This window comes from Rhinatrema bivittatum, chromosome 1 (genome assembly GCF_901001135.1).
Source record: "Rhinatrema bivittatum chromosome 1, aRhiBiv1.1, whole genome shotgun sequence".
Lineage (NCBI taxonomy): Eukaryota > Metazoa > Chordata > Amphibia > Gymnophiona > Rhinatrematidae > Rhinatrema > Rhinatrema bivittatum.
In genome coordinates, this window is record NC_042615.1 from 37,699,676 (window position 1) to 37,727,112 (window position 27,437).

Below are 27,437 nucleotides of genomic sequence, written 5' to 3' on the forward strand. Positions count from 1 at the left end.
TGCCCCGCTCTATTGCGGTGATACCAATTGGTCCATTCCCCAGTTAAGAATGCCTGAGGTGATTTCCGTGGTCCCTCTGGTCCGGTAGCTGGTTCTCAATGTAGGCTTAGATGTTTTGAGCAGCTGAAAAGCAGCGGGTGCTAGAAGCCGAACGTGGCGATGACGACAAATGCCCTCTCCCCCCGCAGCTGGAGACAATCTCTGTGCTCAGCCAGGTAAAGCTGAGCTCCGGTAACTTTAAAAAAAAAAACAAAACAGAGATTTAATGGGAGGCTTTTACTTCAGGGCTTCCGGTCTCCGTGCTTACCATGCTGTTCCGACATTTGTCCTGCTCCATGGAAATCGAGGAATGTGGGCAGCCATGCGGGTTGAGCAGCCTATCTAGACTAGGCCCTGCTCAGAGACTTTTGCTGCGCGCTGTGTGGTAGGCCGCAACGGATTTTCACGTGCTTTCTTGGACACCCTCTACAGGCTTGTCGGTTTGGCATGTGCATCTCGCTGTGCATCCTTTTGTGCACCTAGTTTTTGAGCGCACAATACACCGTATCCTTTGAGGATCCACGTCAAGCGCTTGCTGGGCAGACTGGATGGGCCGATTGGTCTTCTTCTGCCGTCATTTCTATGTTTCTATGCTTAGTGGCTGTGTGCATACGTCAGCGTGCCTCTAACACTTTGGGGCAGATTTTCAAAGCTTACGCTTGTAAATCCAGGTGGATTTACGCGCGTAACCGGTCCTGTGCGCGCCGAGCCTATTTTGCATAGGCCCGGCGACGCGCGCATGTCCTGGCTCTTGAAAAAAGGGGTGGTCCGGGGGCGGAGCCTCCAGGCACAGCGGCATTTGCTGCTGTGCCCAGGATCGCGGTCCGGCCATTGGCTGGCACGTGCAGCCTATGCCTGCCTGGAGGCAGGCGCAACTTATAAGATAAAGGTAAGGGGGGGTTTAGATAGGGGGGGGACAGAAGGAAAGTTCCCTCTGAGGCTGCCTGCTGGGCTCAGCGCACACAAGTTGCACAATTGTGCACCCCCTTGGGCGCGCCGACCCTGGATTTTATAACATGCGTGCGGCTGTGCGCGCATGTTATAAAATCGGGCGTACATTTGTGAGCGCCGATTTGAGCGTACAAATGTACGCTCGCACGTATCTCTTAAAATCCGGCCCTTTGTGCTTACTTTTTTGTGTGCCTTCCCATTGGCCATCTAGGTGAGCGCCTAGGTGTGCGGACATAGATATGGTCACATAACCAATCGAGCGCCTAATTGAACAACTAGGCGCGCGCGCTTATCTATGGGACGCATATCTGTTTTGAGCACCTAGTTACGTGCCTAATTAAGCGCCTATTTGAAAAAAATAGCTAGACATGCCACCTGCCGCTAAGTGCCCTGTTGGCCATTATGGCCCCTGTGCCTAAGAAGCCTAAGTGCCTCTCTCTTTGCACTGCTTGTCATATTCGGGCATCTCAGCCAGGAGTGCCCGCTGAATTGTGCCAGTGCTGTTTGGAGCTCAGGGTGACTTGTCTTCCTCTGATTTTGCTAAGCCTGCTTCTTCCCACCTGGAGGTGGTTCTGGATAAAGATGTCTTGGTTGGGGTGCCTGAATTTGTACCTTCCCTAACTGGCTTCTCAACAAGGGATGGTGGCTCAGTTGGTACTCCTCTGATACCTCCCAGTCTAGATGTTTCTACTTTTTCTTAGATAGAATTTTTGTAGGGGTTACAATCTTTTCTACAGGTGCAGTCTTCCGTTCTGTCCCATGCTCCTGGAGAGGAAGCACAAGTGGGACCCTTGCCTGGATCTTCAGTTCTGCACCGGAGTAACCTCTGAGCATCAGCGGCTCCTCTAACTGATGATCTGGACAACACAAATGATGATGCCGATCCTGCCTCTCGAGGATGGGGAAATCTCTCCTGGATTGGAACTGTATAGAACTATGCTGTGGTTCTTTCTCAGAGGTGAGCTGCCAGCCTTGATATCCCAGATCTTGACTATGCTTGGAGTTCCTGGAGCAGATCCCATTTTGGAGCCAAGCAAAAATCCTATTTTGGTCTCCTTGTATAAAGCCTTTTGTTTTTCCCTGTGTTGGTTATTCAAGAATTGATTGGTCTTGAGTGGGGTGCCCCAGAGGCTAATTTCAAAGGCGATCGGATTTTGGAAGGCCTCTACCCTCTGGATCCAGTGGTGAGAGAGCGCTTACATTTTCCAAAGGTAGATGCACTGGTTGTGCAGTCTCCTAGCGAACCATTATTCCGGTGGAAGGAGGAGCAGCCTTGAAGGATGCTCATGCTAGAAAGATTGAGACTATCCTCAAGCAGGCATTTGAAGCAGTGGCAATGACCTTGCAGATCGCTTCTTGTTGTTACTTAAGAACATAAGAAAATGCCATACTGGGTCAGACCAAGGGTCCATCAAGCCCAGCATCCTGTTTCCAACAGTGGCCAATCCAGGCCATAAGAACCTGGCAAGTACCCAAAAACTAAGTCTATTCCATGTAACCATTGCTAATGGCAGTGGCTATTCTCTAAGTGAACTTAATAGCAGGTAATGGACTTCTCCTCCAAGAACTTATCCAATCCTTTTTTAAACACAGCTATACTAACTGCACGAACCACATTCTCTGGCAACAAATTCCAGAGTTTAATTGTGCATTGAGTAAAAAAGAACTTTCTCCGATTAGTTTTAAATGTGCCCCATGCTAACTTCATGGAGTGTCCCCTAGTCTTTCTACTATCCGAAAGAGTAAATAACCGATTCACATCTACCCGTTCTAGACCTCTCATGATTTTAAACACCTCTATCATATCCCCCCTCAGTTGTCTCTTCTCCAAGCTGAAAAGTCCTAACCTCCTTAGTCTTTCCTCATAGGGGAGTTGTTCCATTCCCCTTATCATTTTGGTAGCCCTTCTCTGTACCTTCTCCATCGCAATTATATCTTTTTTGAGATGCAGCGACCAGAATTGTACACAGTATTCAAGGTGCGGTCTCACCATGGAGCGATACAGAGGCATTATGACATTTTCCGTTTTATTCATCATTCCTTTTCTAATAATTCCCAACCTTCTGTTTGCTTTTTTGACTGCCGCAGCACACTGAACCGACGATTTCAATGTGTTATCCACTATGACACCTAGATCTCTTTCTTGGGTTGTAGCACCTAATATGGAACCCAACATCGTGTAATTATAGCAAGGGTTATTTTTCCCTATATGCATCACCTTGCACTTATCCACATTAAATTTCATCTGCCATTTGGATGCCCAATTTTCCAGTCTCACAAGGTCTTCCTGCAATTTATCACAATCTGCTTGTGATTTAACTACTCTGAACAATTTTGTGTCATCTGCAAATTTGATTATCTCACTCGTCGTATTTCTTTCCAGATCATTTATAAATATATTGAACAGTAAGGGTCCCAATACAGATCCCTGAGGCACTCCACTGTCCACTCTCTTCCACTGAGAAAATTGCCCATTTAATCCTACTCTCTGTTTCCTGTCTTTTAGCCAGTTTGCAATCCACGAAAGGACATCGCCACCTATCCCATGACTTTTTACTTTTCCTAGAAGCCTCTCATGAGGAACTTTGTCAAACGCCTTCTGAAAATCCAAGTATACTATATCTACCGGTTCACCTTTATCCACATGTTTATTAACTCCTTCAAAAAAGTGAAGCAGATTTGTGAGGCAAGACTTGCCCTGGGTAAAGCCATGCTGACTTTGCTCCATTAAACCATGTCTTTCTATATGTTCTGTGATTTTGATGTTTAGAACACTTTCCACTATTTTTCCTGGCACTGAAGTCAGGCTAACCGGTCTGTAGTTTCCCGGATCGCCCCTGGAGCCCTTTTAAATATTGGGGTTACATTTGCTATCCTCCAGTCTTCAGGTACAATGGATGATTTTAATGATAAGTTACAAATTTTTACTAATAGGTCTGAAATTTCATTTTTTAGTTCCTTCAGAACTCTGGGGTGTATACCATCCGGTCCAGGTGATTTACTACTCTTCAGTTTGTCAATCAGGCCTACCACATCTTCTAGGTTCACCGTGATTTGATTCAGTCCATCTGAATCATTACCCATGAAAACCTTCTCCATTACGGGTACCTCCCCAACATCCTCTTCAGTAAACACCGAAGCAAAGAAATCATTTAATCTTTCCGCGATGGCCTTATCTTCTCTAAGTGCCCCTTTAACCCCTCGATCATCTAACGGTCCAACTGACTCCCTCACAGGCTTTCTGCTTCGGATATATTTAAAAAAGTTTTTACTGTGAGTTTTTGCCTCTACAGCCAACTTCTTTTTCAAATTCTCTCTTAGCCTGTCTTATCAATGTCTTACATTTAACTTGCCAATGTTTATGCTTTATCCTATTTTCTTCTGTTGGATCCTTCTTCCAATTTTTGAATGAAGATCTTTTGGCTAAAATAGCTTCTTTCACCTCCCCTTTTAACCATGCCGGTAATCGTTTTGCTTCTTTCCACCTTTCTTAATGTGTGGAATACATCTGGACTGTGCTTCTAGAATGGTATTTTTTAACAATGACCACGCCTCTTGGACATTTTTTACTTTTGTAGCTGCTCCTTTCAGTTTTTTTCTAACAATTTTTCTCATTTTATCAAAGTTTCCCTTTTGAAAGTTTAGCACGAGAGCCTTGGATTTGCACACTGTTCCTTTTCCAGTCATTAAATCAAATTTGATCATATTATGATCACTATTGCTCGCTCTTGTTTGCGTCTCTCCCAGGAGGTTGATGACTCTGGAGTGAATTCCAGGGCAGTTATGGAACCAGCCACTGCACTCTTGGCCAATGTGGGCTGTGATTTGGTCCACATTTCAGCCAGAGGTTGGCTTCGATAGTAGCAGCCAGGCACGAATTATGGTTGAGAAATTGGTTGGCCGATGCGACCTCCAAGCCTAACCTCACCGAGTTGCCCTTTAACGACTCGCTTTTATTTAGGAGCGAGTTGGAGAAACTGGCCAGTAAATGGGGTGAATCTTCGGTTCCTCGTTTGCCGGAGGATAAGAAGCAGTCACAGCGCTCCTTTACCATGAAGGATCCATGTTAGAGGATCCAGGTGTTTTCGGCCCTATAGAGGAGCAACTTTTCCGGCTTTTTGGTAGGTCTCAGTCCTTTCATCCCTGACAGCCCAGGCAAGTTGCAGACTTGGGTGGTGGAACCTCCCGTCCCTTCCAATGAAGGTTTGCCGCACCATCGCCGGGAACAGGAGATAGGGAGTCGTCTCTCTTTCTTATCAGAGGTGGGTCAAAATTACATCGGATCGGTGGGTCCTGGAAGCGTTATGTGATGGAGTTTCGCAGTATTCCTCAAGATGTGTTCATGGCTTCTCCCTGCCACTCTCTCTCTTGAGAAGCAGACTGTGGCGGTTACATGGACAAGGCTCCTCAGTCTCAGGGCCGTAGTCCCAGTACCTGTATCTCAAGAAACTACGGGCTCCTTTTTGTCCCATCCTGGCCCACAAAGGGTCAATCATCATCTGCGAATGAAGCATTTTTGCATGGACATTGCGCTCGGTAATCATGACTGTGCAGAAAGGATGGTGATATTCTTTGTCTTGAAATGTCTGTATGAACATTTTAATGAGAATTTTTTTTTTTTATTCCTCTTTTTAATTTTCAGTTGTTTTACTGTAGTGTTTCATCAGTTTGGGGTCTGACACATTGTGACGTTAGTAACCATGTCATTTCAGTTTCCTTCTCTTCAGAGTGAGTTCCTTTTTCTTTTGTAGTTTGAGAAGCTATGGATGGTCAACATGAGAATGATTTCTGAGAACTAACACTGCAGTGGTTGATACCACCCCCCACCCAGAGGTTTATGAAACACAGCACCGTGTCAGAGTTTCTATTTAATAAAGCGCAGCAGCTGTTTCCATGGAGTTCTCAAATCTACAGCTAAGTGACATTATCTTTTGAATGTAGGGTTTATACGTATTTAATTTTGACACTGGTTGGTCACAACATAACAAACAAAAAAGCATAACAAAAAGATCAAAGAGGAACTTCACAAGACGATTAGTATGGATCAGGGTCCCATATATATACATTAATGTTATTAATATCAATTGTTCCTTTAGACTTGAGATATTGGCTACAATTCTTCCTGAGTGGAACCAAGAGTCTTTTTGGTCTTTTATTTATTTATTTATTTATTTATTTAATTAATTAATTAATTAATTACAAGGTTTTTTTTATACCGAGGTATAGCTAGCAGCCTTCACTCCGGTTTACAATTATAACAACTTATTACAATTAACAGAGAAACTTATGCAACATTAAACTAAACTTGACACAAGCAAAAAATTTCAGATGCTAATAACAGGGAATATCTAATCTAACCATGTAATTTATAACTTTTTGAATTATTGTACCAGATTACAGTGCATGTTGAAAAAGTAATACTTTATTGTGGAATATAATATCAATTTAATTTGATCTGGTTAATCATGAATAATTATTAAGAGGTATCTGTGTTTCAGTAAGATTATAGCAATAACGTTTCACTACTAAAGGGATCATCAGAGTGTGTTTAGTGGAATATTAGTACGTAAAACAAGTTATATTGGCATTGTTAGTATATAAGAAGTTTTGCCATGCTCTATTAGACCAAAGGTCCATCAAGCCCAGCATCCTGTTTTCGACAGTGGCCAATCCAGGTCACAATTACCTGGCAGGATCCCAAAAGGTTAAGAGATTCCATGCTGCTTATCCTAGGGACAAGCAGTGGATTTCACCAATTCCAATTTAATAATGGTTTATGGATTTTACTTCCAATAACTTGTCTAAATCTTTTTTAAACCCAGCTACATTAACAGATTTCACCACATCCTTCAACAACTAATTCCAGAGTTTAGGCACTGAGTAAAACAATATTTTCTCCTATTTGTCTTAAATGTATCACCTAATAACCTCATTGTATGTTCCCTAGTCTTTGTTCTTTTGAAAGCATAAGCAATCAATTTGCTTTTATCCGTTTCAATCCACTCATTTTATAGACCTCCTATCATATCTCCCCTTAGCTGTCTCTTCTCCAAGCTGAAGAGCCCTAACCTCTTTAGCCTTTCCTCATAATAATGAATAAATGCAACATCACTGGGGAAAGGAGGACAATGGACTATAAAATGAAAGTAAAAAGATAAATAGGAAACAGATTTAAGCAGTCTAATTCTAGAAAATATGAGGACCGTATTCAGATTTGGCAAGCTCAGATACTTATCTGGATAAATTATAGCCCGATATAAAAGGGCGGTCTGGGGAGGGATTCAGTTATGTGGCTAATTTAGATGTATATCTGATTTTGTTAGCTGATAACTTTAGACCTGCTTCAGAGTTGGCCTTTACTGTAGGGTCAGGTAGAGATAAAATGGGAGATATATGAAAGAAGGTGCTACGATGTTAGACCTTGGTATGGTCTGTTGCAGGGGTGGGCAAACTATGGCCTGCAGGCCAAACCCAGCTCAGTGACAGACTTTATCCAGCCCTCTTTTCTATGCAATTTCCTGCATTGTAACTGGCCTGCTGTTACTTTGCAATGAAGTCATCAACAATGGCCTGATATCAAGAGCCTATATTGATGACATTGACCTGGGTGTTTGCGGCCAGCAAAGTCCCATTCAGGCATAGCAGCATTAAGAGAGCTTTGCAAGGGGCAGGAAGAGGAGGAGCATCATGGCAGGAAGAAAAGAAGGGTTGTGTCCCTGCCAGAATTGACTGCACGCAGCGGAGCATTATTAATTTTATTTTTGTAGTTTTTCTTGACCGACCATCATCAGAGATATCATGCTGGTTTACAATTAATTATGGAGAACGAAGTAGGAAGAGAGCAGTTACAAAAAACAGGGTCATAAAAACGGGGGGGTGCGAGAGGAGGATGCACGGGAAAGAGAGCAGCAAGCAAGAAGGATAAGGGACCTTAATATATAGTAGCAAATAAAGCTATACAACAGCCGACAAAGCTGTTGTGTAGCTATATACAAATACAGTAGCAAAAGTAGCTAAACAACGGTAGACATAGTTAGAGGAAATAAGTTCAAACTTAAATTGGGAGGTAAATTCGGAGGTAGAAGGGGGTCATGTTAATAACACAACAGCAGATTTAAATATACAGGATCAAAATGCAGTATCCGGTATACAAAATACAGGCTTAATAACACAAAAGCAAAATTTGAGTATCTAGTATCAACATATGAATTCCACAGCAAAAGGGTTCATGGGAGGTTAAGGGAAGGCTTGTTTAAATAGCCAAGTTTTGAGCTTAACTCAGAATTTCTGCGCACACTGCTCAAGTCTGAGTTCGGGTGGCATAGTATTCCAGGCATAAGGGCCAGCAATGGAGAATGCGCGTTCCTTGGTGGACTTAGGTGAAGATGTTTCGGAGATGGGATATGTAGGGTACCTTTGTAAGAGGATCTAGTGGGTCTGTTAGTGGCGAGGAAGCAAACCTTGTCTTTCATCCAGTGCATGTTTTGGTTGTGAAGGGTTTTGTGAAGTAATGTGAGTGTCTTGTAAGTTATGCGTTGTTGGATGGGTAGCCAGTGTAGATTTATGAGTATAGGGGTGATGTGGTCGTATTTGCGAGAGCTTGTGAGGATTCTCGCAGCTGAGTTTTGTAGTAGTTAGAGAGGTTTGAGCGTGGCTTTGGGTAGGCCCAGGAGGAGGGAGTTATAGTAGTCTATTTTGGACATGACTGTAGCTTGCAGGACTGTCCGGAGGTTGCTGAGGGGTCTACGTTTTTTTAATGTATTGAGCTTAAAGAAGCAATCTTTCATGATTGCGCCAATTAATTTTTGTAAGTTAAGGTGATTATCTATTAAGACACCTAGATCTCGGGCTGAGAGAGAGAAGGTAGCAGTTGAAGAAGGGGTGGTCTTAGAATGGTTCGGGAGAGTGATTATGAGTAGTTCTGTTTTAGATTATTAAGGGCGAGGTGTAGTGAAGTCAGGAGGCTGTTGATGGATAAAGTGCGTTTTCCCAACTTTGAATAGTGGAGGTCAGGGAGTCAGTGATAGGGATGAGAATTTGAACATCATCAGCATATATGAAGTGTGTGAGGTCAAGGTCAGAGAGGAGCTGGCAGAGGGGGGAAGTAGATAGATATTGAATAGGGTGGACGACAGGAAGGATCCTTGTGGAACGCCTCTGGAGAGGTGGATAGGTTTGGATTCATAGTCAATTTTTATTTTGCAGAGTTTGTTATTGAGGTAGGATTTGAACCATAGGAAGGGGGTGCCAGTGATGCCAATCAACCTGAGGTGTGATAGGAGTATGTTGTGGTTAACCGTGTCAAAGGATGCTGAAATGTCCAGAAGTGCCAGTAGGTACGAGTGACCTTTGTCAAAGCCTCTTAGAATGGTGTCAGAGAATGAAAGTAGGAGGGTTTCAGTGTTGTATAGCTTTCGAAATCCGAATTGAGAGGGGAATAGGATGCTGTGTTTTTCAAGGTGGTCAGAGTGTTGAATGTTGACTGTTTTTTCGAATACTTTCAATAGAAAAGGGAGGTTAGAGATGGGGTGGAAGTTGGAGAGGTCATTGGGGTTGAGGGTGGGCTTCTTAAGAAGGGGTTTGACGGTGGCTTGTTTGAGAGGATCGGGAATGATTCCTGTGGAGATTGAGGAGTTGATGAAATCGGCAATGGGCTTCGCAATGCATTTGGGGATCATTAGTAGGGCTTTGGTGGGAAGTGTGTCAGAGGGGTATCTGGCCAGTCTCTTTTTTGAGTATATTTTCTATTTCTGTTGATGTCATTTTGAAGGAACTGAGGAACGGTGTAGCATGGCTCTTCTCATGGCCACATTTGGGTTGGCTGAAGGAGCTGAAGACAGAGAAAAGTGAGTGAAAGAAGGTGTGTGTTTGTGTATGGGTGGACGAGATAGCATTTTGGGGCAGATTTTCAAAGGGTTACGTATGTAATGTACGCGCATAACCCCGAAAAAGTGCCCCTGCACGCGCCGAGCCTATTTTGCAAAGGTTCAGTGACGCACGCAAGCCACGGGACTAGCGTATGTCCCGGGGCTTGAAAAAAGGGGCGGGGCAGGGCGTGACCGAGGCCTCCGGCACAGTGGCCGTGCGCAACCTACGCCTGCCCAGAGGCAGGCGTAAATCATAAAATAAAGGTAGGGGGGGATAGAAGGAAAGTTCCCTCCGAGGCCTCGGAGTGAACGGGGAACGCCATCGGGGCACCCCTAGAGCTCATCGGGCGTAAGGCTGCGCTTGCATGTTATAAAATAGGGCGTAGATTATAAAATCTGGCCCTTTGTGTGTGTCTTTTTTACTCAACGCACAATAAAGCTCTGGAATTTGTTGCCAGAGGAGGTGGTTAGTGCAGTTAGTGTAGCTGGGTTCAAAAAAGGTTTAGATAAGTTCTTGGAGGAGAAGTCCATTAATGGCTATTAATCAATTATACTTAGGGAATAGCCACTATTAATTGCATCAGTAGCATGGGTTCTTTTTAGTGTTTGGGTAATTGCCAGGTTCTTGTGGCCTGGTTTTGGCCTCTGTTGGAAACAGGATGCTGGGCTTGATGGACCCTTGGTCTGACCCAGCATGGCAATTTCTTATGTTCTTATGTTCTAAGAGTGTGGGTGGGAGCTGTGGGTATGAGTGAGAAAGCATGTATGGAGAGAGATGTGTGTGGGTGAGAGAGCATTGTATTTTCTTGTATGGCTAAGAGTTGTATGTGTATGGGTGAGAACTTTTGGGTGTGTGTGCATGGGTGAAAGCTGTGTATATGGATGAGAGCATTTGTGTGTGTGTGTATCTAGGGGTGAGAGTGCTTGTGTGTGTGTGTGTGTGTGTGTATGTATGGGTGAGAGCACTTTATTTATTTATTTAACAATTTTTCTATACCGACATTAAAATACACATCATGTCGGTTTACATGATAACAAAAAGGTGGAAATTACAAATAACGGGGGGGGGGGGGGGGGGGGAGATTAACTGGGGGTCGGGAGGAGACCCCAACAAGTAGGAGGAGAGGAACAAAACATATAAGTAACAAGGTTAACTATGGTTCAAGAGAAAAATATATTATTATTGTTAAAGGAGTATAAATATACAAGGGGTGATTATACAAGGGGTAAATATACAAGGCACGTATACCGGGTAGTGAGGAAGCTGGGGAGTCAAGGGAGGTTAATCCGGGAAGGCTTGATGAAAGAGCCACGTTTTTAGTAGTTTTCTAAATTTGAGAGGGCAGGGTTCCATACGAAGACTGGGTGGTAGGTCATTCTAGCGCGTGGGGCCGGGAATAGAGAAAGCACGATTTCTTGTAACTGAGAGGTGGGCGTTTTTGAGGGGGGGGGATGAGCAGGGTACATTTGTGGATTGTTCTGGTAGGGCGGGAGGATTGTGTGGGTTGGAGGGGTTCATTGAGCCAGGAGGAGTTGTGTTTGTAGATAGCTTTGTGTAAGATGGTGAAGGTTTTGAACAGGATGCGGAAGGAGATGGGGAGCCAGTGTAGGCTTTTAAGGACAGGGGTAATGTGCTCAGATTTACGTGTGTTACTAATGATCCTTGCTGTAGCATTTTGCAGAATCTGGAGGGGTCTGATGGTGGAGGAAGGAAGGCCAAGATAGAGGGAATTGCAGTAATCTAGCTTAGATGTGAGTGTGGCATGAATGACAGTTTTGAAGTCGTGGGTGTGGAGGAGTGGCTTGAGCTTTTTCAGGACCAAGAGCTTGTAGAAACCTCCCTTAATAACAGAGGTGATGTGGTTTTTGAGGTTCAGATGAGGATCGATGAGGACCCCTAAATTTCGAACTGAAGGTTGCGAGAGGAGGGAAGCGGTCAGAGGGTCAGTGGGAGTGGCCAGTTTAAATGTGTGGTGGTTGTGAATGAGGAGTAGTTCGGTTTTGGTAGAGTTGAGGGCAAGTTGCATTGAGGAGAGTAAGATGTTAATGGCAGAAAGGCAGTTTTCCCAGAAACATAGAGTAGCGGCAAGAGAGTTGCGAGTGGGAATAATGATCTGGACGTCATCAGCGTAAATATAGAATTTGAGTCCAAGTTCTGTTAGAAGATGAAAGAGGGGGAGGAGGTAAATGTTAAATAGTATAGAGGACAGGGAGGAGCCCTGGGGTACACCATATGAGAGGGTGAAGCGTGAGGATTCAGAGGAGCCAAGTTTAACAGAGAAGCATCTGTTAGATAGATAGGATTTAAACCATAGGAGTGCAGTACCAGAAATGCCAATGTCGGTTAGGCGGGCAATGAGGAGGTCGTGGCTTATAGTGTCGAAGGCGGCGGATATGTCGAGGAAGGCAATGAGGAAATTGTGTCCGTGGTCGAGGCCGGTGAGGAGGAAGTCTGTAAGGGATAGGAGGAGGGTTTCGGTACTCAAATTTTTGCGAAAACCAAACTGTGCTGTGTGGAGTATGTTGTAGTCCTCGAGGAATGTCGTGAGCTGTGTATTGACTACCTTCTCCATGATTTTTGAAATGAAAGGAAGATTGGAGATGGGACGGTAGTTCGTAGGGTCTTTGGGGTCTAGTGAGGGCTTCTTAAGCAGGGGCTTGACTATCGCATGTTTAAGGGGGTCAGGAATGGAGCCTGTGGAGAGGGAGCAGTTGATTAGGTCAGCTATGGGAGACTCAATGGTATTGGGGATGGAAATGAGATTTTTAGTGGGTATAGTGTCAGAGGGGTGGGATGCGGGCTTAGATTTTTTAATTATAGCCTCAATTTCCTTGGGTGTGGTGAGTTCTAAGGAGTCGAGGGGGGAGGGATTATGGTGGGTTGTGAAGGGGTGGGGGGTTTGGGGGGTTGTGGGGGGGAAGCGGAGGAGTATGTTGGCGATTTTATTGTGGAAGAAAAGAGCAGTTCTTCGCATTTCGTGCTGGTGTCGTCTTCAGAAACATTGGGGATGAGGGGGTTGGTGAGGGTTGCTACGTAGGAGAAAAGGGCTTTGGGGTTGAAGGTGTATTGGTGGATTTTGGAGGAGTAGAAGTCACATTTGGTGTTTTGAATGGCTATGCGATATGTGTGTAGGAGGGATTTATAGGAGAGAGAGCGCTGTGGGGTGGGGTCTTTACGCCAAGCTCTTTCTTTCTTTCTAAGGTCGTGTTTCAGATTGTGTAGTTCAGTAGTGTACCAGGGTTTATGATTGGAGTGGGGGGTGCGTTGTTGTCGAGTGATAAGGGGACAGATTTTGTCAGCTATGTCTTGGGTGGTCTTGACCCAGGATGTGAGTGCAGTGTCAGGTGAGGAGAGGTCAAGATTAAACAGGGAGTCGGAGAGGGCTGTGGAGAGCTCATCCGATGAGCATGCTTTGCGGTATGAGAAGGAGGTGTTGGTGAGAGGGGGGTTGCAGGAGAGGGATGTGTCAAAGGTGAGGCGGGTCTCAATGAGGGCATGGTCGGACCATGGTACAGGGGTGCAGGTAGGGGGAGAAGGGACGTGGATATAGGAATTGGTGAAAATGAGATCAAGGGTGTGTCCCATTTTGTGTGTGGGGGTTGAGATGGTTTGAGTTGAAGCCTAGGGCTTGGAGGGCCATAAGGAAGGTTTCACAGGAGGGGGAGTGGGGGGAGGAGTCTACATGGAGATTGAAGTCTCCCAGAAGTATGGCAGGCTTTTCACAGTTTATGTTCTTGGATACAAGTTCAATGAGTGGGGAGGGGTTTTGTTCTAGGAGGCCAGGGGGGGCGTAGATGAGGCAAACTTGGAGGTTGGGGGATTTGAAAATACCAGCTTCCAGTTTGGGTGGAGGGTTAATGTTCAGGGATCTAAGTTTGAGGGTTTTTTTTGGCAATAAGAAGGATACCACCCCCTTTCTTTTTGGGTCTGGGGAGGGAGAAGATGTCGTGGGAGGAGGTGGGGAGCTGGTTCAAGATGACTGTGTCAGTGCATTTGAGCCAGGTCTCAGTGACTGCACAGATGTCAGGTTGATGGTCTTGAAGGAGGTCGTCAAGGATGTGGGTTTTTTTGGTAAGGGAGTGAGCATTGATAAGCATGAGGGATAAGGTGACGAGGCCGATAAGTTGTGTCAGGGGGGAGACAAGGATGGGTATGAGGGATTTACGTTGGGCTGGAGGGTGGTAGAAGGGCGAAGGTTGTAGTCTGCACAGGGGGAGGTGAATACGGGGAATGGGGAATGAAGTGGGGTCGGGGTGGGCGAGGGGGGGGGCATGGTGGAGGGTGCAAGGGCCTTGGGGGTTGGATTAGGTGGTCAGAGAGGAAAGGCGTGGACCAGGCTCCCAGGAAGAGCGGTAGGGTAAGAGGGAGGCAAAAAATGCAATAATAAATGATGAAAATTGTACAAAATAGTGCAAAATTGCGCAGGATAAGCAAAGGTATGAGGCTTGAAGGAGGCGCACGAAGGGGCGGGCCCCTTTGTCGCGCTCCTTCGGCGCACGGCGCCGAGAGGAGCTGGGCTTTGAAGCCCTAGAAGAGGATCCCGATTGGCTGCTCTGTCACTGAGGGGCGGAGCACTGCAGCCGGACGGCTTCGGGCAGGCGGAGGGAGCCTCGTGGGCGGCCGAGCGGACCCGCTGGGGTAAGTGTTCAAAAGTTTAGGCCTTACCCCGGTGGGTTCCTTGCGCCGATCGCGCAGGCCTGCACGCTCTCCGGGTCAGCTGAGCGAGAAGAGGATGCGGCGCTGAGAGGAGCCGCATCCTCTTCTCTTCTATGTGTATATGGGTGACAGTGTCTTTTTTTTTTTTTTTTTTGTGTGTGAGAGCATTGGGTGTGTTTTTTTTTTTGTATGGATGAGGGAGCATTGGGTGTGGTTTTTTTTGTATGGGTGAGAGCATTGAGGGTATATGTGTGTATGGGTGAGAGCGTTGTATGTGTGGGTCTATAGATTAGGGAGCATTGAGTGTGTGTGTATGTAGGTGAGAGATCATTGGGTGTATGTGTGTTTATAGGGGTGAGAGAGTGTTGGGGGGTGTGTGGTATGGGTGAGAGAGCAGTGTGTACTGGTTGATAGCATTATGTGTTTGTATGGGTGTGAGAGCCTGGTGTGTATGTGCATGTGCTTGTGTGTGTGAGAAAGAAATAGAGCACTTGTGTTTGCAACAACCCCTCTTCTTCTCTGCCTGCGTAACTAAGCTACGACAATCCCAGGGCATCTGAAAATTAAAAGTTCCCAGGTATGGAAAGTGGGGAATTTTTTAAAATCCTTACTAGTTTTAATTATTGGGTATTAATTGATATATCTTGTGTTGAAATATTTTATGGGTGTTTACTTAAATGTTCTGTTTATAAACTGGTTTGAATTACGGTAATCTTATTAGTATGGTTGCAGCTTTTGTTGTCGCTGTGCAGTGTACTTGCTACATTAACTGTCCGCCTCCCCCCACCACCCCCATGGGGCTCTAAGGGGATCCCCCTGTTTCAATAAGCACCAGTAATGTGGCCCTGTTTAAAAAAAAAAAAAAAAAAAAAGTTTGCCCAACCCTGGTGGTATGTACATAGTTCTTTTTGTTAATCTTCCTTTGCCTTTTACCCTCCAGCCGAGAACCAATAAGTTAGAGAATCAAAGCCACAAGGAAGCAAGAATAACATGTCCAGGGTCAAACAGTATGTCAGTGGGAGAGAAGGGATCAACTTAGACATTTCAACTTATAGCCTAGACCAGTGCTTCTCAACTGGTGTGTCGTGACACACTAGTGTGTCGCCAAACACCGGCAGGTGTGTCACATCTCCCGGTGTCCCATTGCCCTTCCCTTATCCCTTTTTCTAGCCCCCGCGGGCCAATTGGAAGCCTCCTTTCTTCCCACCCCCATTGCCCAATAGGAAGCCTCCTTCATTCTGCCTGCCCCCGCCAAGGCCAATTGGAAACCTCCTCCCTTCTACCTACCAGTGGGAGTAGGAAGAAGGGAGGAAGCCTTTGATTGGCCGGTGAGGCAGGCATCAGAATGCCCCGGGGGTGGGGTGGGAGGAATATAAGTGTTGAACTCCGACGAAGCAAGGCCGCCTCAGCCCATGGTGGCGAAGAGGAAACCCAACCCCGACTAAGTAAGACCGTCACAGCCTGTGGCGGTGAAGAGGAAACCCAACTAAGCAAGGTTGCCACAGCCCGTGGCGGCAAAGAGGAAACCCGATCCTGACCGAGGCCACCACGGGAGTCCAATTCCCATGGTGGCGCAAAAACAAGGCCCGCCGGAATAAAGCCGAGGCAGAACTGGAGCCCATCCCTGCAGTGAAGAAAGAATACGTTTTTGCTGAGAGTTGATGTGTCTGTGTGTGAATGAGTGCCTGGGCGAGAGCTGGTGTGTTTGGGTGTGAATGGAAGCCTGGGTGAGAGCTGGTGTCTGTGGGTGTGAATGGGTGCTTGGGTGAGAGCTTGTGTGTGTAGGTGTGAATGGGTGCGAGAGCATTTGTGTGTGATTGAGAGCTTGTATATAGGAGACCATGAGTGTGATTGAGAGAGAGACTGGTCAGGAAGATGACTGGTGTGAGAGAGACCGAGACTGGTCGTGGGGTCTAATTGGGGGTGTGTGTGTGAGTGACTGGTTGTGGGCGCTAGGACTGTGAGGACAGAGCTTCAGCAGCCCTTGCTGCTTCTGGTGAGTGCTATTGGCCTGGAAGGGAAAGGAGTAGGAGAGTTTCTGGAGAGGGTAAGTAAAGGTGGCTTTTTAAATTTATTTTTCTTGATTGACTGCCATTTTAATTATTGGGTATTATGCAATGTCTGTTTTGAAATATTTTATTGATATTTGGACACGTTTTAATAATTTTTATGAGTTTTTAATTGTTGGATGTTATTCTGTTCAGCAGCTGTTTTGTAACATTTTTAGTATAGCTTTACAATTATTTCTGTGGGGCTCTATAGCAGCTTGGCTTATTCTGTTTTCCCAATAGGAAATGTATTAGTGTTTACGGCCTGGTTTAATATTTGTATTTCTTAGATAGGGTTGTTACTGTTTGAGTGTATTCCATAATGCAGGTGTAACTTTGTGTGGATTAGTTTGTGTGCATTATTGCAGATCCTGGGATTATATTAGGTGCTATATTTCTCTTTCCATTTCTCCAGGTTCGCACTGCATGCAGAGCAGCTTTTTTGGTTTTCCATTCCAATTTCTGTCTCCATATTTATAATTTCTGGTTTTTCTGTACTTGGTGAATGGTGTGTGAGCGAGGTGAGGTATTTAACTAGCATGTAGGCATTTGTATCAATCTTATTTGTTGTGTTTTCTCAATAGGATATGCATTAGTGGTAAATTACTGTCTTTTGATAAGGAAGGCTATTGTGCCTGGTAGTAAAGGGAGTTTGTTTTACTTTTACTGGGATGTCATCAGAACCAGAATATCTTTTTTGTATGGAGAGTTGTACAGGGTAATGCCCTAGATCTGCTCTGCACTCATTGCTGGGGGTTGAGGGGATTCCTGTGGTTGCAGAGTGCATGTTTACATTTAGCCCCATGATGGTCACATGTTCAGTGTGTCACGCATGTGAGAACCCTCTGTCAGATGTGTCCCGGCCAAAAAAAGGTTGAGAACCACTGGCCTAGACATCTGTTTTGTATGCTTGCAAATGAATACACTGAATTGAAATTCAGAGATAAAACAATTGTTACATAACAGAACACTAGCAATATGATGACACAGTGTTAATTCAAGGCTGCTTAAGTATAGTCAGTGACTAGAGGATATCAAGTAGAATGTGATAATTGTGTACAGGGAAGGCTTAAATAAGGTTTATATGTTAGAGCTCAGCCATGTATGATTTTTAGAAACAAATTCTGAAATGTTATTGTGTGCTCTTTTTTCATAGATCTTTCGGCACGAGTAGATGCAGTAAAAGAAGAAAACCTGAAACTGAAGTCTGAAAATCAAGTTCTTGGACAATATATTGAAAACCTCATGTCAGCTTCTAGTGTTTTCCAAACAACCGACACCAAAAGCAAACGGAAGTAGTGTCAAGTCCCCATTTACCTCATTGCAGTACTGCTGGCAGGTTTTTTTGTACATGCGCTTCAGCTAGATTCAGTTCAAATGTTAAAGTAATAATAACGGTACTTTTCATGGAGACAGAAATATCCCACTTTCAAGCCTGTAACTAATTGTGGGGCAGGGCGTTACCTGGAAAAGCAACAGATTAGTGTGTTGTGTTTGTTAGACCGATGCCTACAATGCCTCTCCACTCATGGCTCGACTGGAAGTAAGATGGAAAGCACCTCTTGGGATAGGCAGACATTAAAAATTTGCAGTAAATATTTCTGGCTGTACAAGTTATTTAGTGTATGTTGCACTGGATTCTTTAGTGGCACTTAAGAAGCACTACATTATATAAACTGCTGGAGGCTTATGAGTTACACAATATTTTAGCCTAACCGTGTGAAGACTAGTATAGAGACTGCAACTAGGCTTATATATATATATACCACGTTCTGAACAGAATTACTTTTGTTTTAAATTGGAGATAGCCAGCTTCTGTTTGCATGTTTCAAAATCAAACTGAAGGTTATCTTTGACAGAATAGATTTGGACTAGATTAATTTCAGTGCATGATATCAGTTGGAAAAATATGGTTTGTTAGTAATTGAATATTTTCTGAATCTGTATTTTAACTCACTCACTTTATCCTTTAGTCCCTCTCTCTAAATCTGTATGCTAAATATGGATTTACAGTGAAGTTTACAGTATGCATATATTGACAGATTGGAAAATAATACCCCGACAGCTGCTATGATGCAAGAGGGAACCAGTATTTTCCTGATATACAAAGAGTGTCATTCCGTATGTACTTAATGAAGCTATTCTTAAAAAAAAAATCTTAACAAAACCTTTGGCCTTTCTCACAGAGCAAGTTCATTATTTTTTGAGTTGTGTTAGAGATATTTATGAAATTTTAGACTTATGTAGTATTAGTTAAGAGAAAATAGGTGTGAAGATGTTTATGCTTTCTCTCGAATAGATCCTGAGATGCAGCATTCTAGACTGGACAGTGCAATGTTGATTATACGGAATGGTCTTTAATTGTTAATAGTAATAAAAATAAATGTTTGTTATGTAAAAGTTCAGATTACTTTTTTGATGGGACTTTAATCTTATCCCATGGTTGTGATTTTACTGCATTTAATATCATGCATTTGAACACCTAAGAATGACCATGTATTTAGGGGGTGCAAAGGCATCCCATACTTAATAAGAAACCAGAAATAGCAATGTATAAACCAGAAAAATGCTATTTATTAAGTTAACAGATGATAATAAATAAGTTCCTTGATAAGAGCAAGTTTGCTTACCGTAAACTGTGTTTTCCATAGATAGTAGATGAATTAGCCATGCTGTATGGGTACGTCCTCTGTGCCACTAGGTGGCGGAGTTCTCAAAGTCTAGTAAAGACTTTTAGCTAGGTACTCCCTCCCTCCTGTATCCTGACAGGATTACCTCAGGCTCCTCAGTCAGTATCAAAGCAAGGTAGGTGTACTAGAACTGTCTGGGGAGGCAGGCGGGCCAGCATAGCTAATTCATCTGCTATCTACGGAAAACACCATTTATGGTATGCAAATTTGCTCTTTTCACGTTGATAAGCAGCTGAATTAGCCATGCTGTATGGGAGTCCCCAGCTGACGTATTGAATAGTTAGTATGTGTCCTTTAATTTACATATTTTTTTTTTTGCTCAATACGATAATAGTGGCGGACAGTTCCTATGAAAGCTGTATTTGTGTGGAATTTTTGCACTTTTATAGGATAGTCCTTCACAAAGGGGTCATCCACCGTCTGTTTGTGTAAACACTGGTGGAATGTGAAAAGTGTGTAGTGGTGACAGTGTCGCCGCTTCACAGATGCATATGAGAGGTACTTGATGGAGAGAGAAGCAATCGAGGTTGTCATCTCATGGACATGATGTGTCCTTAGGGTCGTAGATAGCGTGTGCGACTTTCTATTATCGCTGAAAAAAGATATAATGGGATATCTCTTTGGATAAAGTTGTTCCCGCCACTGGTCGCCCTTGAATATTTGGATTGACGAAGAAAACATTTGTGAGGGTCGATTGGGTGGCAGAGTGCTCTTTTTGTAGTATGCCCGCGCATGTTTACAATCAAAAGTATGTAACCTTGTCTTATTGTTAATTGCAAGAGGTTTGGATGGAACTTGGATAAGGTGATAGTTTGGTTAATGCGGAAACTTTATATTACCGATAGTAGAAATTTTGGGTAAGTGCGCAAGGTCACCTTGCCATGGTGAAAATTGAAGATAAAGAGGGTAGTGAACCAATGCTTGTAATTAAAATAAATAAATAAATAATTCACTTAGTCTTCTCATAGGAGTTAAATTGACCAGGAAAGCACCTTCTATGAGAGGTATCAAAGTTGACAAATGTGTAGAGGTGCAAAGGAAGAAAGCATTAGCTGTTTGAGATCCACGTTAATGTGCCACGGCACCAGTGGTTTTGTAAAGGTGGATGTAGGTGCAATAGTCCCTCCGTGAAAACTCTCAAAGAATTCAGTGTGTGGTAGCAGCCAGATTAATCAAAGCTGAGATTGCTGTTAAACCACAATCCATCTAATGTAATTACTATCACCTTCAGTGAGGAAAACTTTTTTTTGCTCATATACCAGACCTCATATACAGGCATGAATTGTAATGCTAAATAGCATATGATTGATGTGCCAGATGTTATAATCATAGGTCATTAATGAGTATTTTAGTTTGCTTAGTGAGTCCAATGCACCAAACAGTGTTAGTGAGGATATTATGCAATTGCACAGATTGTTGAAACACGTATTTTAAAAATTTCCAACTTTCAATCGCAATTTCCAACTTTCAATAATATGAACTTAGCTTATTTGCACGGTGAAGAAATGCCATGTTCTTCATGCGAGGCTAGTATGGAGAAAAGGCCGACACTGGATCCGTGTTTCGGCTTGTGCCTTCATCGGGGGCCGAAATAGATGTTCAAAGGCGGCTTAAGGTGCCGGCTTAAGAAGCCGGCACCTTAAGCCGCCTTTGAACACGCCTTTGAACACGTATTTTAAGGCGTGTTAAGGCCTTTAAGGCCTTAACACGCCTTAAAATACGTGTTTCAACAATCTGTGCAATTGCATAATATCCTCACTAACACTATTTGGTGCATTGGACTCACTAAGCAAACTAAAATACTCATTAATGACCTATGATTATAACATCTGGCACATCAATCATATGCTATTTAGCATTACAATTCATGCCTGTATATGAGGTCTGGTATATGAGAGCAAAAAAAAGTTTTCCTCACTGAAGGTGATAGTAATTACATTAGATGGATTGTGGTTTAACAGCAATCTCTGCTTTGGTGCAATAGTCCCTACATGAATATGTAAACCAAGGAATAACATGAAAGAGGTCCGTCCTCTAGAGGAAGGTGATAAGCTGTAATGGTGCTTTACAGGACCATAAAAATTGACCTTAAAAATGCCCTTGCTGCATCATAGATGGAGGTAGGACAAAGGTCGGCCAGGTAGGAAGACAAAGCGCAGCAGGACAACCTTCCTGGTACTTGAATGTGATGGAGAGTTGTCCTGAGGATAGGAGAACAATGTAGATAAGCGAGCTAGTTAATCTCCATGCCATAAGGTGTAGGGAGGCATGGAGAGGATGTTTCCTTGTCTTAGGTAAGAAGCTATGAGCTGCATCCAGGAGAATTGGGTTGCGGATCAAAAGCCATCGTAGGAAACCGTACCATGGACGTCTTGGCTATGTTGGCGTGATAAGGAACAGATGCGCTTGGTTTTTTGTATGTATATATGCTATATGGCAGATTCGCCTGGTCTTCTATGCATCTCTGGAGTGTTCGAGAGATGAGTGGTATCGGAGGGAATGCATAAATATGCTTTGTGACCAATCGATGAGAAAGGCACCTGACATCTGAGTGAGTTCAGAGAAATCAAATAAAGTTCTCCATTTTTCTGTTGTACAGTGTGGCAAGAGATACACTTTAGTGAGAGGCCTTAGTGAGAATATGTCTTGAGTTACCTTTGTAGTTGGTTTCCCTTTGTGGGAGCAAAATTGATGTTGAGTTTGTCCGTCTGGAATCGTTAATTCCGGGCAGATAATTGATTGAAGTGAGATAGATATTCGATGAGCATGATCCAGACTCTGAACTGCCTCTTCGTAGAGGTTCCAGGAGCCGAATACTCTGTTTAAAAAAAAAAAAAAAGTCTGATTCTGTGTGAATCATGACTATCTTTCCCTTGTAGGGAATCCTGAAGGTTTATGTGCAGTGTGTGTTTGTACAAAGTCGATAGAGCTTGTGCCTGAAATTTGTTCAGATGCTGTGGTGAGTATTATTTGATGTCACAGGGAAGACAGGGTGAGCCCGTTGAAATGTCAACGGGAATAGCCACCATTGTGAGTCCATTTTTTTTTTTTTTACTGCAGGCCAAGGAATTTGAGTGGTCAATGAATGTAGAAAAATGGAGACCACTGGTGCCTGAGGCCGCATTGCAGGCGGCGGATATGCAGACGCGTATACGGAACTATGTAGGTGGCTGCCCTACGTGTCCCAGAAACAGTTATGGTCTGGCGGGTTGTTACTGTAGTACTGTGAAGTAGAGTTGTAGAACATGTTGAGAGAGTTAATGCTCTCGGGTGAGGTAGAAAAGCCTTGTCGTAAACTTTGCGATGTAGGCTCCTATGAATTGCAGTTTGAATAGACTGCAGTGTTGACTTCTTTTCCCCTTTTTTTTTTGTAGTGGATTAGGAGGCCTAGATTGTCTAGGCAAGAATCGTCTGCAAAGACTGCTGCTTGGTAGCACTGGAATGAATGGCACTAGGAAACTATCGTCTAGATAGGGAAACATTACTCCCTCTGACGACGAATGGTGCGGCACTATCAGTGCCTAGTATTTGGTGAAATCTTGTGGGAAGAAGTAAGGCTGCCTAGAAAACTTGTATGGCAGAATGGTTGTCCGCCTGGAAAAACGAGGTAACGCGGTGTGTCAATATGTAAGCATATGCCTGTTTCGAAGGCAGTGCGACCCCCAAGATGAGGGAATGAAGAATGTTCTTGAGAGAAGTCATTCCGCATCTGTTATTATTATTTTTTTTTTAGAAGCTCATTGATTTAATGTAATGTGATTTCAGCTTGGGAAATAAGTGGGCAACTTTACCCCAGAGGTAATGAGGGGAGCCTTATGATTCCTAAAGACCTGACCGGGGTTTTGGAGGTTGAGGATCCGTATGCTTGGCACCCGTATTGAAGTTCTGGCGCAACCGGTGCCCGTGCCCATAGTCTGGCATGTTTGATGATCCCTGTGCTCACAATCCGGCTATGTGTTGCGCTCCCTTTTTTTTTTTTTTTACACACACGCCTTGGTGTTAGGTGCTGGACGAGCACAATTGCGTTTGCACGCTCTGCACCCGTGTGATGTCTTGGCGTGTCTGGTGCCCGCGCCAATGCTCCGGCGCACTTGGTGAGCCTTGCGCTCATCTTCCGGCTTCTGCTGTGCCCCCATTTAATGTTGCAATGGATATGCCGAACCTAAGAGTGAGGCCACGGCTCATCAGCATCCATGCTTTGGCGCGCTCAGCGCCTGCATTGATGCGTCGGCGGCTGCATTGATGCGTCGGCGCCAGCGTCGATATCTTGGTGCACCGGTGCCCACTTCGACGCCTTGGCGCTCCTGCGTCCAACAGTCGGCGCTCTGGCGGGAATTTTGGGCATGTTTGGTGTGGAAGTCTCAGCGAGCTGGATTTTGGCGGATTTTGAAGTTAGGAGGCCAGCATGGATAGCAAATGTTGCTTACCTGTAACAGGTGTTCTCACAGGACAGCAGGATGTTAGTCCTCACATATGGGTGACATCACAGGATGGAGCCCAATCACAGAACACTTTTGTAAAAGTTTCCAGAACTTTGACTGGCCCCTAATGGGCATGCCCAGCATGGCACTAACCCTGCAGCCAGCAGGGGTCCCGCTTCAGTCTTGTTTAAAAGCTACAGGTAGTGTCGAAAAATAAAATAAGAAAACGTTACGAACCCAACACCGCGGGGCAGCGGGCGGGTTTTGTGAGGACTAACATCCTGCTGTCCTGTGAGAACACCTATTACAGGTAAGCAACATTTTGCTTTCTCACAGGACAAGCAGGATGGTAGTCCTCACATATGGGTGAGTACCGAGCTGAGGATGTCTGAGAATACACCAAACGTACCCAGGTGTGCAAGGCACTAGGACTGGGGTGGAATTTGGCCGAGGGCATCCTGAACCCTAACGGGCAGGCGGAAGGGTGTTGGTACGTCATGTTGCAAATAGATTACGAAGGACAGACTGGCCGAAGATGGAATCTTATCTTCCGGCCTTGTCCAAGCAATAGTGGGCTGCAAAGGTGTGGAGAGAACTCCAGGTAGCAGCCCTGCAAATGTCAGGAAGTGGCACCGATCGTAGGTGTGCTACTGAAGTCGCCATGGCCCTCACAGAGTGTGCTTTAACACTGTCTTGAAATGGAATGCCCGCTTGCTGATAGCAAAAGGATATGCAGTTCCCAGCCAGGAGGATAGAGTCTGCTTACCCACGGGCTGCCCTAACTTGTTAGGATGGAAAGAGACAAACAATTAGGTGCTTTCCCTGTGGGCAGTTGTACGGTCTAGGTAGAATGCTAGCGCCCGTTTACAGTCAAGGGTATGCAGAGCCTGTTCTCCTGGATTGGAATGGGGCCTGGGATAATGGATTGATTGAGATGAAAGTCCGAAACTACCTTAGACAAGAATTTAGGGTGAGTGTGGAGTACTGCCTGGTCCTGCAAAAGATTAGTGTAAGGCGGATACGTAATTAGAGCCTGTAATTCACTAACTCTGCCAGCCAAAGTGATTGCCAGAAGGAAAATCACTTTCCATGTGAGATAGCGAAGGTCACAGTGAAGAGGTTCGAATGGTGGTTTCCTGAGCCGACACAAAACCAGATTGAGGTCCCAAGAAGGGGCCGCAGTGGAGGCTTGAGGTGAAGCAAGCCCTTCAGAAAACGTGTTACAAGGGGTTGTACTGATATGGGAACACCCCCAACACCTTTATGGAAGCAGGATACTGCACTGACATTCATTCTGATGGAAGAAGTTTTTAGACCTGACTCTGATAAATGCCAGAGCTAGTCCAAAAACTTCGTGATTGGACAGGTAAAGGGGTCAAGGGACAGAGAAGAGCACCATGATGTAAACCTGCTCCATTTGTAAGAGTAAGATTTTCTCATGGAAGGCTTCTGTGAAGCAATCAAGACACGGGAAACTGGTTCAGAAAGGTTAAGTGGCTGAAGGATTAACCTTTCAACATCCATGCCATCAGGGACAAGGCGTGAAGGTTTGGATGACTGAGGCACCCGTCGTTTTGAGTGATCAGAAGCGGGTCCTTTCCCAAGGGAATGTGCCTGCGAATGGAGAGATCCTGAAGTATTGGAAACCACACTTGGCGTGGCCAGTGAGATGCTATCAGGATCATGGATCCCTTGTCCTGACGTAACTTCACGAGAGTCTTCGAGAGAAGAGGAAGTGGAGGGAATGCATAGAGTAGACCGGTTGCCCACGAGAGGGAGAATGCATCTCTGGGCTGAGAGTGTTTGCTGCAAATGAGAGAGCAGATGTTCTCTACTTTGTGGTTTTGAGGAGACGCAAAGAGGTCTATCTGAGGATATCCCCATTGTTGGAAGATGGAGTTCGCTACTGAGGGGTTGAGAGACCATTCATCTGGTTGAAAGATGCGACTCAGCTTGTCTGCCAACACATTGTCCACACCCGGCAGTTAGGTGGCACTGAGGTACATTGAATGGGAGAGAGCTTCCGTCCATATCTGTGCAGCTTCCTGACACAGAAGGAAGGAGCTCGTGCCTCCCTGTTTGTTGATTTACCACATGGCCACCTGGTTATCCATCTGGATCAGGATAACTTGATTTGAGAGGCGATCCTGAAATGCCCTGAGAGTATGCCTGATTGCTCGAAGCTCCAGGAAATTTAATTGGTGTTTGGCTTCCTCTGGATACCAAGATCCTTGTGTCTGCAGATTGACCTCATGGGCCCCCCAGCCAAGGTTGGAAGCATCGGTGGTGAGAGTTAATTGAGGATCTGGAGCCTGAAAGGGCAAGCCTTGGAGGAGATTGATCTGATTTTTCCACCAGGCAAGAGATTGACGGAGTGAGTCAGTTACGTGGACAATGGTCGACAGGGGCTGACTGCTTTGAGTCCATAGTGACCGTAGAGTCCACTGCATGACCCCTTCCCTTCCCCCCCTCCTAATCTCCTCGATCCTAGAAAGTCACCCCCCCCCCACTGCTAATCACCCCCTAGTATTGACACTGCTCCGCATTGTTAGCCAGACTCACGGTTGTATATTAGTTCTACATATATAGAGTGCCCTAGATCTGACCCAAGACACACTTGTTAAGTTTATAATGTTATACCTCTGTCTCTCGCACTTTCAGTTCCAAGTTTACATATCCTTGTTTTATTGTAACTTTGTCTTCTTCCTTAATATCAATGTTACAACACCCCTGTTTCATGTGAACCGATATGATATGATTTGTATCATGAATGTCTGTATAGAAAAGAGTTAAATAAATAAATGACTCACATGGCCAAACGGGCCATTGGTGTGACCTGAACTGAGGACGCCATGTGTCCCAGTAGGATGAGAAAGTGGCTTGCAGTTGCGGAGTGCTGAGACTGCAGCTGGTGTGCAAGAGACAAGAGAGTGAGAGCTCGCTGTCGAGGCAGAAAAGCCTTTGCCTGCAAGGTGTCCACGTCTGCCCCAATGCTGAGGCAGAGAGTCTGTGAAATCTTGTATGTGCTTAAAAATGACCCTATTATATTGGGTCATAGAGAGCTGATAAGCGGCAATTCGGGAGATGAGCATTGATCCCTGGAAGACATGGCGACCAATGGCATTTAGAAACTTCTGTTCCTTGCCAGGGGGAAAAGAAATGTGAGGCTTTGATCTCTTTGCTCCTTTCTGTGCAGATTCTACCACTACAGATTGGTGATCCAATTGAGGTTTCTGAAAACCCAGAGCTGACTGCACCAAATAGGTTGTGTCAGCTTTTCTGTGGACTGGAGCAATGGAGCCATGATGTTCCCAGTTCTTCTTGATAAGATCCAGAAGAACCTGGTGGATAGGGATGGAGGTTATTTCCTTGGGAGGATCCAGGAATTGGAGCAACTCCATCATCTAATGTCTGTCATCCTGTTCAGTTTGTAATTGGAAGGGAGTCAATTCAGACATTTCCTTCACAAAATTTATAAAGGAAAGGTCCTCTAGAGGAGAACGCTTTCTACTTTCCATGGGTGAAGGTGGTGAAGGCAAATCGGTGTGTGGGGAGGAATCATCAGTCCAGGTATCATAGGGATCAGCACCTGCCCCTCTAGGAACTAGAGGGGGACGGGGTGGTGGGATAGCAGACGGTCTTGGTCTAGGCTTCGAAGGCATCGAAGGAATAATTGGAGGCACCGGAGCAGGGATCGAGGGCATCGATGGATGGCTCTGTGGCGCCGATGGGCGTATCGGCATCGATGGCTGAGGCAGAACTCC

At 44.8% G+C, this 27,437-nt stretch overlaps 1 protein-coding gene across 3 annotated transcripts in view; it reads left to right on the top strand.

Annotated features, from left to right (window-relative positions):
- Nucleotides 1-18,965, top strand: part of SCOC (short coiled-coil protein) — a 62,554-nt gene extending 43,589 nt beyond the window's left edge. For all 3 annotated transcript variants that reach the window (XM_029596624.1, XM_029596541.1, XM_029596712.1), the window contains one exon: nucleotides 17,719-18,965. In XM_029596624.1, the coding sequence (XP_029452484.1) occupies nucleotides 17,719-17,861 (143 nt within the window). In that variant the 3' untranslated portion in view covers nucleotides 17,862-18,965. The remainder of the gene's footprint in view (nucleotides 1-17,718) is intronic.
- The last annotated feature ends 8,472 nt before the right edge of the window (nucleotides 18,966-27,437 follow it).